The 15232-nt window shown below is 34.3% G+C and overlaps 1 protein-coding gene across 13 annotated transcripts in view; it reads left to right on the forward strand.

Moving 5' to 3' along the window:
* Nucleotides 1-10519, forward strand: part of CCNT2 (cyclin T2) — a 34877-nt gene extending 24358 nt beyond the window's left edge. For 8 of the 13 annotated variants that reach the window (XM_077153634.1, XM_077153622.1, XM_077153626.1 and 5 more), the window contains 4 exons: nt 682-727; nt 2340-2503; nt 6057-6127; nt 6681-10519. In XM_077153634.1, coding sequence (XP_077009749.1) covers nt 682-727; nt 2340-2503; nt 6057-6127; nt 6681-8108 — 1709 coding nt within the window. In that variant the 3' untranslated portion in view covers nt 8109-10519. Of the gene's footprint in view, nt 1-376; nt 565-681; nt 1047-2339; nt 2504-6056; nt 6128-6680 lie in introns of those variants that run through there. The other 5 variants (XM_077153623.1, XM_077153632.1, XM_077153631.1 and 2 more) reach the window with 5 other exon arrangements.
* The last annotated feature ends 4713 nt before the right edge of the window (nt 10520-15232 follow it).

Raw genomic sequence — 15232 nt, forward strand, 5'->3', positions numbered from 1 at the left:
ATTGGGAACCATTGTTGAAGCATCCTCATTCCCCCAGAGTACCTATCTTTTAAAACATTGTTTTAATTGGATTCTATAAATAAACAATACAGTGGAGCTTCATATATATACACACACACACTTATGATATTTCTAGGTTGTTCTCTGTTGATGCTTAGTAGTAGCATGATGAAAAACTGAGCAGTTTTTGCTCTCTGAGTTTTGGGGGGTGTGGGGGCTTATTTTGTTTTATTTTCTTTTGATGGAAGTACTTAAGCCAACTTAAATATGACTGAGCATTAAGTCTGGCAGGCAACTCTGTATTTTGTATTAGACTTCAAAATCTTTTCTTCTTCTTCTTCTTCTTTTTTTTTTTTTTTTAAATCCAGGAGAATGCTTTATTGCAACTTTTAGCTGACTAGATGCTTAACTTAGTAACAAGTTTAGCCCTTGTAACTGGCTAGCTAAAAGCAAATCGGCTTGTTTCTCAGATCTTTGGGGGATAGCAAGAAACATTTGAGTGAATGTTGTTGAAGATTTTCAGTAGTATAGAAAATGATGGCGCTCTTGTGATATTTGTAAGTAGTAAGTAAAATTTACTTTTTGTGTACAAATCTTTGAAGTTTTTGTTGTGTTGAGAACTTTCTGATGGTAGCCTGTTAGAGCTGATATTATTGTCTTCATTTTTTTCTTTTCTTACAGCAAGCAAGGATTTGGCACAGACATCCTATTTCATGGCTACCAACAGGTTGTTATCCTGACCCTCTTTGTTGCACTGTTGTAGCACACTATAGCTTCCTTTAATGCAGGGCCCCCTCGATGTGTCGCTTACCCTTGTTGCAACAGGAGACTGGACCATCTACTGTGGTGGTACCTTCCTGTTTGCTTTGCGGTGTATTGTACAAGGGACTTTTGGCACAGAGGGGTTAAATGCACAATGTGAAGTGTAGTGGTGCTTTATGATGACATATTCTCGATTTGTGAGTGCATAAGTCTAAACTTGGTAGCCTGAATAGCAGCTAAAGATTACAAAGAGCTAAACTTAACGTAGAAATTCGAGCAACTTGGTAAGTATAAAGCTATTTCTAGTTTACAATTATAGTTAATAACATTTTTTAAAATTTTCACATTGATCCAATCTTAAAGTTTTTTTTATAAATAAAATTTATATATAGCAGGACTTTTTTTTCAGTTAATACCCACTAGTAGTAAACTAGAAGTAGTCTGGTCCTGTCAGTGCATGAATTTACATAAATACAATTTTTACTTTTAAAAAAATCTTCCTTCCTATCAGTTTATATAAAGCAAATTCTGTATGGGTTTCAGGCAGATCAATAAACATTTTTATCAGTTCCAAAATTACTGGAAGGATAGTTTTAAAGAGCCTTTAGTATCTAGTGTATTTTTCAATTGATTATATTAATGGTTTGATTGTTTATTAATGTGTTTTTCGGGAGGAGGGAAGCAAACCAGCCTTGTGTGGTTCCTTAATTTCTTGTGACACTAAGAAGTTTTATTTAAATTTTTGGGTTGGCAAATACCTATCCATTTTTTTAGATGCATGTTGTTGGGATTTAAAATTTATTTGGGTATTATAAGCAAAAATAAAAGACTTTAAATTCAAAATTTTGTAGAAAAGACTAGGTGTGGCATGTTACATGCCTAGTTTTGGGCATATAATGGAGGAAGATGGGGGTAGTATTTTTGTAGTGTTTAGCTTTGGGCCTTGAAGCTTTTCAGCAGAAGGTAAGTTTTTTTTATAGCTTTGCTGAAAAGAAGATGGATTTACATCAACCTTTGACTTCCTTGAGAATTTTGTTAGTCATAAGAATATTAGTTAAACTGAAGTGATATAATCCCTGATTATAATATGCCATTGAACTTATTTTGTCAGTTTTACAAAGTAGTCCACTTTTCTTTACATTTTAGCCATGAAATTACAAAAGAAACAAAAATACCACATAAAAGTTTGAAGTGTTATACTTGTTTTTTTGTTACTAAATAGTGACTATTGCAAATATACTATCTTCCCCTCCCTTTATAAATAAGTAAAAATACTTTGAATTTAGATCTAAAAACAAATTTTTAAAATATTAACGTAATAGTGCTGATAAAATATTAAGCTTTGGGGTGGGGGCAAGGGAAATGTTCATAAAACCTCTTGTAGGTTTTAATATTAGAATTGTTTATAACTATTGTGTTAGCTTTTAATTTCATAAACATAAGGTTTTATTCTGTAGACTTGATGAAGAAAACCTTTATAATTTTGTTTTTACGCTAATCTTACTGGTGAATGTTTTTCTTTGTTTTGCATATTTGAATTTCTGTGGATCTTCATTTTCAAACTTGCTCTACAACAGTCTGCATCTTACCACCTTCTGTCTTCAGTACAAACCAACAGTGATAGCATGTGTATGTATTCATTTGGCTTGCAAATGGTCCAATTGGGAGATTCCTGTGTCTACTGATGGAAAGCATTGGTGGGAATATGTGGATCCTACAGTTACTCTAGAATTATTAGATGGTAAGCAGAATCTAGGGTTTTTGAGAAAAATCTTTTTTTTTACTTTCAAAATATTTCTTAAACTTTTTATTGCAGAAAAATTCTCTCCACTTCTGTATTCTGTATCTGTTGCCCAACTTAACAGTTATCAATTCTGGCTATTCTAACTTCCTCCCTGCCATTATTTTGATGCTCACCAAATATCATTTCATCCATTAATTTTTCACTTTGTATTCGAAAGATAAGGACTTTTTAAGACACATAATTATCCCATTTTAACAATTTGACAGTAGAATTTTTTTAATATAACTCCATGATTAAATGAACAGGCTGAAAATAGAGATTCATTAGCCTAAAGTAGAAAATAATTGAAGGCATATTAACTGCCACTGACTATCTAAAACCCTTTCAAGACTTTTCACAGAATGTGGTTTATAATACTAGGTTGATAATGCAAGTATACCTACTTTAAAGTATAATAATTTTGTTGAGTTTAAAATGTCTAGACTCAAAGTTGAGTGTTAACTTATTGAATAATTGCTTCATACTGCCACTCATGGTAAAGTATATCATTACATGTGAATACACAAGGGAAAAGTGTGGAATAAGCATTTTGTAAATTATGAAGGTGAAATTTGACGGTCCCCTGGTAAAAAAGAAATTTCTCTCATTGAGAAAGAAAGCTTGGCCAGAGATAGAAGATTCTTGGGAATTAGGATATTTAACCAGTTACTGATTTCATAAAGGAAATAGATACACTATATAACTGGCCTAAACTGCTCAGTAACTTGTAAATAAGGTTCTAAGCTTATTCTTTCTGTGAGCTTTTCCCAGCTTCTTTACAAAATTGAAGCTAATGGGAAAACCAAATTTACCTCTGTTGCTACTGAGGACATCTAATACATAAAGTGAGAGACCCCTGTAGCTTTGGAATGTGGTCTTACTATAATGTTTCTTTTAGATGGGGGTTAGCAAACTCTGTTAAGAAGCCAAATAGTAACTCTTGTAGGGTTTTTTTGGCCATAATGTGCACAGCACTACCATTGTAGCTGGAAAGCAGCGATAGACAATTTGTAAAGAAATACATGTGGCTGTGTTCCAGTAACTTAAAAAGTGATAGCAGGCCGTATTTGACCCACTGGCCATAGTTTGCTGACTCCTGTTATAAAATATGCTCCTTATTGAGACCTTTATTTTCTGATTATTTTTTCCTTCCTAATAAATTGCTCCCAGGGTGTGTGCAGTATTACTGTCACATGACTATGCTATTTTCCTTAAATTATCAGAGGTGTTTAAAAGAACTTGTCCAGAGTGAGAGGAAATCTTAAATGAATTGAAAATCTGTAGATTTTTTGTTTGCATTTTTTCATCTGATTTGAGAATCAGTTTATGCTACTTTCTTACTTGTAGTACTGAGTAGGTTAAGATAAAGTAGACATAACCTTAATAAAATTAGTTTATATGCATGGTGCTGAACTAAAGCACACCAGAAATAAGTAATTTGCCTTTTTTCCTGTCCATAAAGTTGTGGATTTCTCTTTGTTTTTGACACAAAAGGGACCACTTCTGCTTCCATGATTTCCATGATGAAAGAGTCCAACTCTGTTATTCTTTTGGACAGCAAAACTTGAATTTTGGAAACTTTTAGTATAATGTTTGTGTGTCATCCTTTTCTCAGTTTTGGTCACACATGTAAAAAGGCACCAAAGGTATCTGAATTTTAGCTTGGTATAGGAAGCATTGAAGTCTACTGAAATAATTCACTTAATGACTATTCTAAAAACAGCTGGCTTGGGAGACAACCTCGCTATAAGGTTTTTTGGTTCTGTTTTTGTTTTCTGATTAATAACAAACCGTTCCATGTGTTTTTTTTGTATTTTTAAATCTTTCTTTGCATTAGCTTTGAAGGAGAGAGCCCTCTATTTTTTATCATAACAGTGATTATTTGGCAGATTCTATTGTTCCTCTTCTCTGAAATTTAAAAGAGTAGTATACTTAAGAAAGGAAAAATGAAACTTACATTTTGTACCTTCCATATACCAGTTTTTGAACCAGGAACTTTAAATGCATTAATCATAACCATTCTGATAACCATCTTTGATAACCATTCTGTGTAAAAACTGAGTCAAAACAATTTCTTGTTAATGTTGGACCCCAAAGTATTTACCCCAGTAAATCTGCTAGATTTACTATGGTAGAGAAAAAAGATTGTCTTTTCCACCTAGATCTGGATCAAAAAGCTCATAAGACTTTTCCAGTGAACAGTAATGAAATTGCCAAAGAAGTTGCATCTTGAAAAATTACAAATTTTAGTTTATGGGGTAATTATTAGCACACCTTTTTCACAGGTTGCTTTTAGAGAGCTCATGAACTATATTATTGTGCAGAATTTTTACATGTTATTTATTTAACTAATATATGTTTGTCTTAAGAGTGGCCAGTAACTTTTATTAACGCTATTGTGGGATATAAAACTATAATTCATCATAACCTTACTACTTTGGAAAAGTGAGTCATGTTATTATAATCCTAACTTTAAGGAAAAAAATGGTATAAAAATACAACCAATGTGATATACTAATAATAGTATTAATAGTATTTCTTGCTAGAAAATGTGATCGTGGGTGGAGAAATTTCTTCCACTATTTAACATCTGATTTTAAACTACCCTTCACCCAGCTTCTCCTAATGATAACATTTATATTGAGGTATAATTATCAAAGCCAGGAAATTAACACTGATAAAATATTGTTAACTACACTCTAGATTTTATTTGGATTTCCCCAGTTTTTCCATCAATAACCTGTTTTGGTTCCAGCATTCAATCCAAGAGCCTATGTGGATTTAGTTTTCATGTTTCCTGTCTCCTCCCATCGATGATAGTTTTTTGTGATTTGACAGTTTGGAAGAATAAATGGTCAGGTTTTTTTCTTGACATTATAGACTGTCTCTCAATTGGTGTTTGTCTATAATATTTTCTCAAGATTAAATTGAAGTTATGCATTTTTTACAGTAAGACCACAGAAGTGAATTGTGCCCTACTCAGTCATCATTAAATCAAGGGATACATCGTATCATGTTTGATTATTGACAACCATGATCACTTGGTTAAAGTAGTTCCTGCTGGGTGCACTGAAAAGTTACTGTTTGTCTTTTTTGTAATTAATAAATATTTAGTGGGGATACATTGGGATTATATAAATAGTCTGTTTTTCCTCAAACCTCTGTCAGTAATTTTAAAGAATCCACGTAATGGATCTTGCCTGCAATAGTTATTACTATATTGTTTGTTTGCCCAGTAGATGTTTTCCCATTTGGGGTTTTTTGTTTTTGTTTTTTTTAATGCTACTAAATTCTCCACAGATTTTAAGTTCAAAGGGAAAAGTAATCTCTAAAAAAAGGATTCAGCTTTGAAAATAGCATCAGGTTGATAATCTACTTCTGTATATGCTGTTGAATAGTAGATAGCAGTGAAGTACATGAACTCTTGAGGTCCTTTTTAATATTGCCCACTTGAGAGAAATATAATTCCTAAAGGCACCTTCTAAGTTTTAAATTTAAATTTTATTTTTAGAGCTAACACATGAGTTTCTACAAATATTGGAGAAAACGCCTAGTAGGTTGAAGAGGATTCGAAACTGGAGGGTAAGATAATTGGCAGGGTTTAACAGAATAATAATATCAGTTTGTCACTTGTCTAACAGTTATATAGCTAACCAATTTGAATATTTATGGTTAAATATTCTTCCAGTGTTCCTAAATTATTATAGTGTATCAAATTCTTAAGTTACATACACTCATAGTTTATTCAACTTAGTATTAAGTCTGTCCAGTGGACTTTGCTAAATACCTTATACATTTTCTTATTTAATTCTCACAGCAATTTTGACAAAAGTCAGAATTGACAAAAATCATTTTTACAAATGGGGAAACTAAGACCTAGAAAATTACTTTTTCAAATGCTGGGCTAGGATTTAACCTGGATCTTATTCCAAAACTAGTGCTTTTAACTTCTTATCACCTTCTATTATGCCTCTGATAAGACATTTATGTATTCATTTATTTACTGGCAACATTTATTTGCTTCAACTGCAGGTGATTTTATTTCTGTATATTTGATATAGAATTTTTATAAGCAGAGAAATTTTGTATTAAATTCCTCTGCTGTCATTACTTCTTTTGTGTTTTATTTAAATAGGCTAATGAGGCGGCTACGAAACCAAAAGTAGATGCACAAGTATCAGAGACACCACTTCTTGGTTCATCTTTGGTTCAGAATTCCATTTTGGTAGATAGTGTCACTGGTGTGCCTACAAATCCAAGCTTTCAGAAACCATCTACATCAGCGTTCCCTGCACCAGTACCTCTAAATTCAGGAAATATTTCTGTTCAAGACAGCCATACATCTGATAATTTGTCCTTGTTAGCAACAGGAATGCCAAGTACCTCATACAGTTTGTCATCACACCAAGAATGGCCTCAGCATCAGGAATCAGCAAGGACAGAACAGATATATTCACAGAAACAGGAAGCATCTTTGTCTGGTAGCCAGTACAATATCAGTTTCCAGCAGGGGCCTTCTGTACCAGTGCATTCAGGATTACATCACAGGTCTGACAAAATTTCTGATCATTCTTCTATTAAACAAGAATATACTCATAAAGCAGGGAGCAGTAAACACCATGGGCCAATTTCTGCTACTCCTGGAATAATTCCTCAGAAAATGTCTTTAGATAAATATAGAGAAAAACGTAAGCTAGAAACTCTCGATCTGGATGTAAGAGATCATTATGTAGCTGCCCAGGTAGAACAGCAACACAAACACATGCAGTCACAGGCAGCCAGCAGCAGTTCTGTAACTTCTCCTATAAAAATGAAAATTCCCATCACAAATACTGAGAAACCTGAGAAATATATAGCAGATAAAAAGGAAAAGAGTGGCTCGCTGAAATTACGGATTCCAATACCACCCACTGATAAAAATATCAGTAAAGAAGAACTGAAAATGAAGATAAAAGTTTCATCCTCAGAAAGACACAGTTCTTCTGATGAAGGCGGTGGAAAGAGCAAGCATTCAAGCCCCCATATTAGCAGAGACCATAAGGAGAAGCACAAGGAGCATCCTTCAAACCGCCACCACACCAGCAGTCACAAGCATTCCCACTCATATAGTGGTAGCAGCAGTGGTGGCAGTAAACAGAGTGCTGATGGAGTACCACCCACTGTTCTGAGGAGTCCCGTTGGCCTGAGCAGTGATGGCATTTCCTCTAGTTCCAGCTCTTCAAGGAAGAAGCTGCATGTCAATGATGCATCTTACAACCACCACTCCAAAATGAGCAAAAGTTCCAAAAGTTCAGGTAGTTCATCTAGTTCTTCCTCCTCTGTTAAGCAGTATATATCCTCTCACAACTCTGTTTTTAACCATCCCTTACCCCCTCCTCCCCCTGTCACATACCAGGTGGGCTACGGACATCTCAGCACCCTCGTGAAACTGGACAAGAAGCCAGTGGAGACCAACGGTCCTGATGCCAATCACGAGTACAGTACAAACAGCCAGCATATGGACTACAAAGACACATTCGACATGCTGGACTCACTGTTAAGTGCCCAAGGAATGAACATGTAATCATTTGTTTAGGGCAGTTTATCCTTTACTTTTTTTAATTTAAGAATTGTTAGAATGGAAAACTTCCTCGTGATCTAGCAGTGGTAACATCTGCTATTGCTGCCACTGCTTCAATATTTGTAAGTGCTGCTTTATTCTTCATTCTGAAAAGAAGAGATTATAGTAAACAAGTCTTTATCTCCACATATGATAGTGTTATAAATACTGTAAAAGCATGGAAGGTGCAAAACTCAGTATTTCCACAATTGCAGCTAAGAACATTAGGATGAATGGCTGGCTGCTTCTAGGCGTATAAGGTGCCTCAAGCATTTGTTATTTATAATTTGAATACTGTAGCTAATTTTTGTTGTTGTTGCTTGGCTTTTGAATGAGTGTAAATTGTTTTCTTTTGTGTATTTATATCTGTATGTATGATTTGCATGTTTCAATGATAAAGGGATAAAACAGTATACTGACAACTGTTTACCAGAAAGTGGAGAAAAATGTACATACATTTTTGTATGTTTAGATATTACCATAAATACTCAGGATTGGAGCTGCTTGTAAGTATAACAATATACAAAATAACTTTATTTTATCTTGTGTCAGAGTCCATCACTAATCTAAAAAAAAAAAGTGGCACTTTTTCATGTTAACCTTAAACTCTAGGCCTTACTGGAAGCCACTGAAGGGGGACACTTCACTACATGATGGGTATACAGTGCCGTGATGGTCATTTACACTGTGGGGCACTGAACTTTTGCCTTCAGAGGTTCTGACCAGATTGGCTGCTGAAATAGCCCCTAATTTTCTGAAGGCTTGAAGAGGAAAAAATAAAGTTTACATACTCTTGATGTGAAGTGCATTTAAATGTTTGTTGGCTTGTTGCAGTACTATAAACACAGAGCTGTTAATAATGGTTATGTAGATTACTGTGATTTGAAAACTAAATTCACAAAGACTTACATAGTGAAAAATTAGTAAGTTTTGTTTCTTAAGCAAGGAACTTTAACACTACATGTTTGTTTAACAGTAAACAGGGATCGCTTTTCCTGTAGCATTCAGAATAACAGCATATTCTTAAACATAAACCTCCCCTGAAGCGTGTTTGTGTGATGCCGTATTTCTTTTTCAGGTGAATGCAGTCTTCCTTATAAAAATGAAACTAAACCGATTGCTCTCAATTCTTTTATATTCTAACAATAAATAAAAAGAAAAGATCACTGACTGTGCATTGTTACCTGTATTAATAGCTTATGAGTCTTATCAGGAAGCTCTGTGAGAAAAAAAGGTCAGCCTCCAGGTAAACTATTAGTGGAGGCTTTACATTTGTTTGCATGTCTCAGTCTATTCTTGTTGAGATGATGTTTGCACAGTCATCTATCTGACTTCTGAACAAACTTTGAACAGACTTTAACTTGCTTAAAGTTTCTCTTAAATGCCAGTAATATGGCTCTGATTTATCAACTTATCTTGAATTTATTCTGTGGTAACTCTTTGAGCAGTTTTATGTCTCTAAGCTGGATTCAATTCAACTTCTATTGAACAGAAAACTGTCTTAATTTTTCCTCTATATGAATTATTTTTGTTACAAAGCCACTGATATGTGCACAATTGTAATTTTACTCGTTTGTTGCAGTTGTAAATATTAGAGTTTAATCTTGTGCTTTACCTTTATTTAGCAGTTATCAACTTTGCCAGTAGCTTTATGATTTTTAAGATAATTGTTCATTCTTTTGTCAATGTTATTTGAATTTAGGATAATAGGAGCCTATTTCTAGGGACTTTGCCTAGCTAGCATGTCCTAACATTTGTTCTTGTCTTGCATACCTTTAGTAACTTTGTCATTACATGTAACTTTGTTGCTCTGTGTGGCATATTATCATATTCATAAACATGGTAATTTTGATACAGTTACACTTTTTACAGTGGTACATAATCCAAGGACTAGTGTAGAATTAAGCTGAGTTCAAGATGAGGGAGGGAAGGGTTTTGTTCTTGGTGATTTAGATGTGAAACCTCTAAAGAGCTATCATGTGAAACAGCATAGGGTGGTTGTGCTACTGTATAATTGGGAATGATAATACCAGGAGTTTTAATATGATTTTGTAAAGAATATCCAGAAAAGTAGTGAACTTATTTTCAGTATGACATAGAAAACAATGTGAATATTTAAGGTCTGTGACTATACTTAAACTTCACTAAAAATTTGCAGAATTGTTTTGAGATGTGGGAATAAAGATAATTTTGTGGAATCTTTATTGGTGCTAATGATGGACAGTTTAAAAAGGTAGCTAGTGTATATTGTTATGGGTCAGTACTTAATAGTACTTCCAAAATTGAATTTGAAATGCTGTGTATTCATTTTTCACTCTGTAAATGTAATTCTTTACAATGACTATTTATTAAAAGGCAGCCAGTTGTAATTTTTACAGGATTGTGTGAGCTATTCAAACTCTTTAACCTCTAACAGGGTATATATATAAATATATATATATATATATATTAAGCTTCCAAAACCACAATGGGGATAAATATGGAAATCCTTCTGAGTTTCATTTCCATCAAATGAAAACCCTTATAATTCATATTACCATGAATTTACTTTATCCCAGTTACATAAAATAGTTCATCATCTTGGCCCCAATAGACTCAACCAAAGAAAAAGACTCCAGTAAATGGACATTATGACTGAGTCTTGTAAATAGCCATAAATAAACCAAAATAGTATGATCAAATTTAGGTATGAAAATTCCACATGTGCAAAGTAATGTTAAGGTGACACATTTTGATGAGATTTTTTTTTAATTTGAAATATTAAAAAGCATTATCTTTAAACATCCTGTAAAAGAGTGACTCATTTTTAAGTTCTATTTTCCCTAGATTACAGATACCTTTATGCTGAAGCACACTGAAAAGAAAGACTTTACTTCTACCTCTTTCAACTAATTCTCAAGCATTAGCTGTGCCCCTAAATATTTGCCTTAGCTACTTTGAAATCTGCTGTTACTGGAACCAAAGCAAAAGAGGGTATTGGTTCACAGAAATATTCTCAGAGGCCTACTTTTACAAAACTAGTGGTAAGGCCTTGCATTTTCCTAGTTCCTCCTGTTTAACCTTGATCCATTTGCAGGTGTTTGTGGAAAAGTCATGTAATTATCTCTAGGTTCCTCTTTGAAAACAGTTATATGTGCTTGATCTTCCTCTGTGTATGCAGATTCATTCTGGTTAAAGTTCTTAATATTCAGAGTCATGTATAGAAAATTGCTACCTTGTCATGAGGGACCACTTACATTACTTTATACCAGTAGGTTGTAATTATGTATTACTTTTTTGGCCTGTCTGTTCTCTTGGAACTAAAAAACGACTAATTTTGATCTACTTCAGAGAACCAAATTTGTTTTTGTTAGTTAAAAAATGCCTTGCCTTAAAAGCATTTCAAGCACATTTTTTTATACTTGAGAATTTAATTGCTGATTTTTATTCCTTAAACCTTTGAAATAAGGAATTTGAAACTGCTTATATGTGCGTGAATACGTATTATATAAGTACCCTTGGTTGATTAGATATTCCAGGGATTTTTGTATTTATTAAGGAGAGGAGTGAGAATTTTTTTAACGTAGTAAGATCTGTAAAGGAAGATAGTTTCATTTTCAAACTATCTCACTATTCTCAGATTTTATTTAAACAGAAAGATAATGTTTCTTGCCTTCTACTTTGCTTAAATTTCCGATGTTTTTTTAGGTCTCCTTACTTGAGAAAAATTGGGAAACTCCTCTTATGAAAAATCCTTGATCGTTATTTCTAGAATTCCAGAAAGCTGGCAGTCTCCCCCAAGAGACAGTCTTGGGAAGGAATCGAATTCACTATCTTGCTTCATTTACCCAGATGAAGTATCGAGAAATCCCATTCTTGGGAATCTTGCATTAACCGAGCTCATGAGATGAAATGTGCGCGTTTTTGCATTGGAAAAGCAGCATTGTCCCTGTCCTTGTAGGGTGTCAAGTTGTGAATATTAATGTGTTATTTTGAGAACTAACAGCTATTTGATTGCTGTACGTTGCTTATTTTGTAAGAAAAGTTTGCCTGAAGTAATCCATCTTTTACAGTAGATATGAGCTTAACAGGCTAGAATGTTCAGTGCTTTGACTCTGAATGCCATGCATGCAACTCTACAGTGTTGATTTGGGCACAGCCAGTTTTTGCCTTCTGACTCCCCTTTTTGTGTTTTGTTATTTGCCAGTATCTGTTCTTTCTCACAGATTCTGTAGGTTGGTTAATAAGCAAGATACGTTGAAGGTTTGCATGGCTAGGAGTAACTCTGTTCTCATAAAAGGTGACTTAACCCATTGGCTGTGATCTCAAAAATAAATTCTGAGGGCTGTTGACTTTCTTGCAAGTTTGGGGAGGAAACCTCACTTAAACCCCCCCCCTGAGTATTGGCACTTAAGTTTAATAATTGGTTTAATTTAATTTGTGGTTTTCTTTGCTAGGCAATGAGTACATTGTTATTATAAGGTGCATTTGTTTTTCAAGCAGTTTCACTTGGTTTGAAAAACTTCACATGTACTCATTTGTTGTCAGCAGTGACTGGAATTTCATTTTCTGAATGTACTCAAAACACCCAATTGAACAGGATGTTTGCTGATTGAAGATCCATAACAGGAATATGTGTATACGACATGAATTAGTCATTGGATTTCAGCTTCTTTGTTTCCATACAAAGAATTATTAATAAAATTTACTTATTGACAACATAAACCCCAGGCTCTAACATGTCTTGTTAATGTGAATCAGAAATAACTTTTCTGTCCCTGGGAAATGTGGGAAATGAAGCCTCTAATTAATTGACTCAGCCTAAGTTACTACATCCTCAGAGAGTATGGGCTCTGAAGTCAGATTTACTTGCCCTCTTTCTCAGCCTTTCCATTTAATAGCTAAATGACCTTGGATGAATTACTTCTTTGGGCCTTGATTTCCTTACCTACAAAATGTCAGAAATGGTATCCATCATGGGGTTGTGAGGTTTTACGGTCTGGGTGGTCAGGGAGTGCAATATAGGAAAGATGTTATTAAAGAATGTTGATTGAGAAGGTAGAATTTGGATATTAGAGGCAATGGTGAAAGCCAAATCCAGGTACTTAAAACCCGAGAGTGAATTAACACTGCTTGCCTACTCTGTGCGGAATTATCTTTAAATTGTTCAATCTAATTCGTACTTTGGATTTTCTTGTTGAAACTCGTCTCACCCCAACAAAAACATGACTGGAACTATCTGAAAGGAGAATTAACTATGAAAACAATATTGTCATAAAGTGCTTTTTAATACTGCTGCTTACCCTGTCTCCTAATATTTTTCCTGCAGTTTCCATTTGACGGGAAATGAAAATTAACTGAAATAGTTTTCATAAAATAGAACTAAGAATCGTTAACTTCCTCTAAAATGTATTTTAAGCCTAAATGTGAAATGGTTTTAAATCACATTTTTAAAAATTTGTCTTCATCCCATGTTGGTGACATCAGTAAGGGTTTACTCCTTTATTTATTAGCATGTAATAAATTAGATGGGTAATACTCAAGAACTCTACAAAGTCTGTAATTCCACTTAACCACAGTCATCAGGTTCATTTTTTTTTCTCTCTCTTTTCCCCCCCTTGCTGTTTTCAGCACAATGAAAAACATTTTTGTTTGTTTTAGCTCTAGTTTATGGTCTGCCTATCCCTTTTCCCCCAAACACCATCTCCCGAAAGAATATAGGGCCTCACTAATGAGGATTTTGATCATATTGCCATAAAGTTAAGACCAGGCTTATTTAGACCCTACAAATATCCATGCATAAACAAGCCCAAGTTTTCAGGTCATCATCCAAAGAAGTATCTACTTTAGTGACCAATTAAGCCATGGGTTTTGTTTGTATTTTTTACAAGTTTGAGCAGTCATGACAATAGCCTTGCCTCAGGACTATTTGCTATTTCAATTTTTCACAGTACAGCAATATACACAAAGTATGCTGTAGTTAACTGTTGATTACACCAGGAACTTTAAACTTGGATAATCACCCAGAAAGCTTTTTAAAATGCACATCTCAGCATTTGACTAGCTGCTTTAAACAGAGTGCAACAAGTATGAAGACTAAAAACTGGAGCCAGTAGGAGTTGAAGGCTCCTGGCTATTCATTAAGCAGATTAAATGAGATTATCATTACACTTGAAAAGGTCCAGAGCCACTGTTGTGGTCATGCAGGAAGGAATGGATAAAGCTGAGATGGGATACTGCATGTCTGTTCCCATATTCCAGAACTCATTTTCAGTGGCAACTCCTAATTCAGTCACTGAGAAATTGCAGTCACTGAGAAAAGGGTATAGGACTAAAGTAGTTTAAGAGTTAGAGAAATGCTGTAGAATTGGGACTATTTTTGAAGTTTAAAATTGCTTTGGTTGATTTTGAGTTCACAGCATAGAGGAAGATCCAATACATAATAAAATGTACTTCTAAATGTGATTGATGTAAAAGCCCTCACAAAGGGAAAGTATTCTGCTGATAAAATGTTTTTATGTAATTCAGGTCTCACAGCTTTATCTAGCCTTTCTTGTATTGGGCAGCATCCCATTTAGAAAGTAGAATGGAGTTCCAACAAAGGGGTAGAATGGGAAAATTCATAAAGGGAGAACACAGGAGTATTTCTCTTTAAGTTTATCCCATTTGTTCGATGGGCTTCTTAGATGTCCATATTCATATCTTCTGTAAGTATAAGACTCACAAGGACAAAATGGCCAAGGAAAGTCCTACATTATCAGTAATGACATTAAGTATAAATGAATTAAACCCTCCAGTCAAAAGGCAGAGATTGATAGAATGTATAAAAAGTTCAACCCAAATCTACAATGTTCACAGGAGATTCGCCTTAAATTCAATGATGTAAATATGTTGAAAGATGGAAAAATATGCATCATGCAAGCAAGCTGTACCCAAGAGTGCTGAGGTAGCTATACATCAAGTAAAACAAAAAACTAAGAGGACAAAGATGGTCATAATATACTAATAAAGGGATTGATTCAACAAGAAGATGTGACAGTTAAAGATAAATATGCACCCAGGATGGGCCACAGTGGCTCAGTGGCAGAGTTCTCGCCTCCTATGCCAGA

The sequence above is a fragment of the Tamandua tetradactyla genome, chromosome 3 (assembly GCF_023851605.1).
Source record: "Tamandua tetradactyla isolate mTamTet1 chromosome 3, mTamTet1.pri, whole genome shotgun sequence".
NCBI classification, from domain to species: Eukaryota; Metazoa; Chordata; class Mammalia; order Pilosa; family Myrmecophagidae; genus Tamandua; species Tamandua tetradactyla.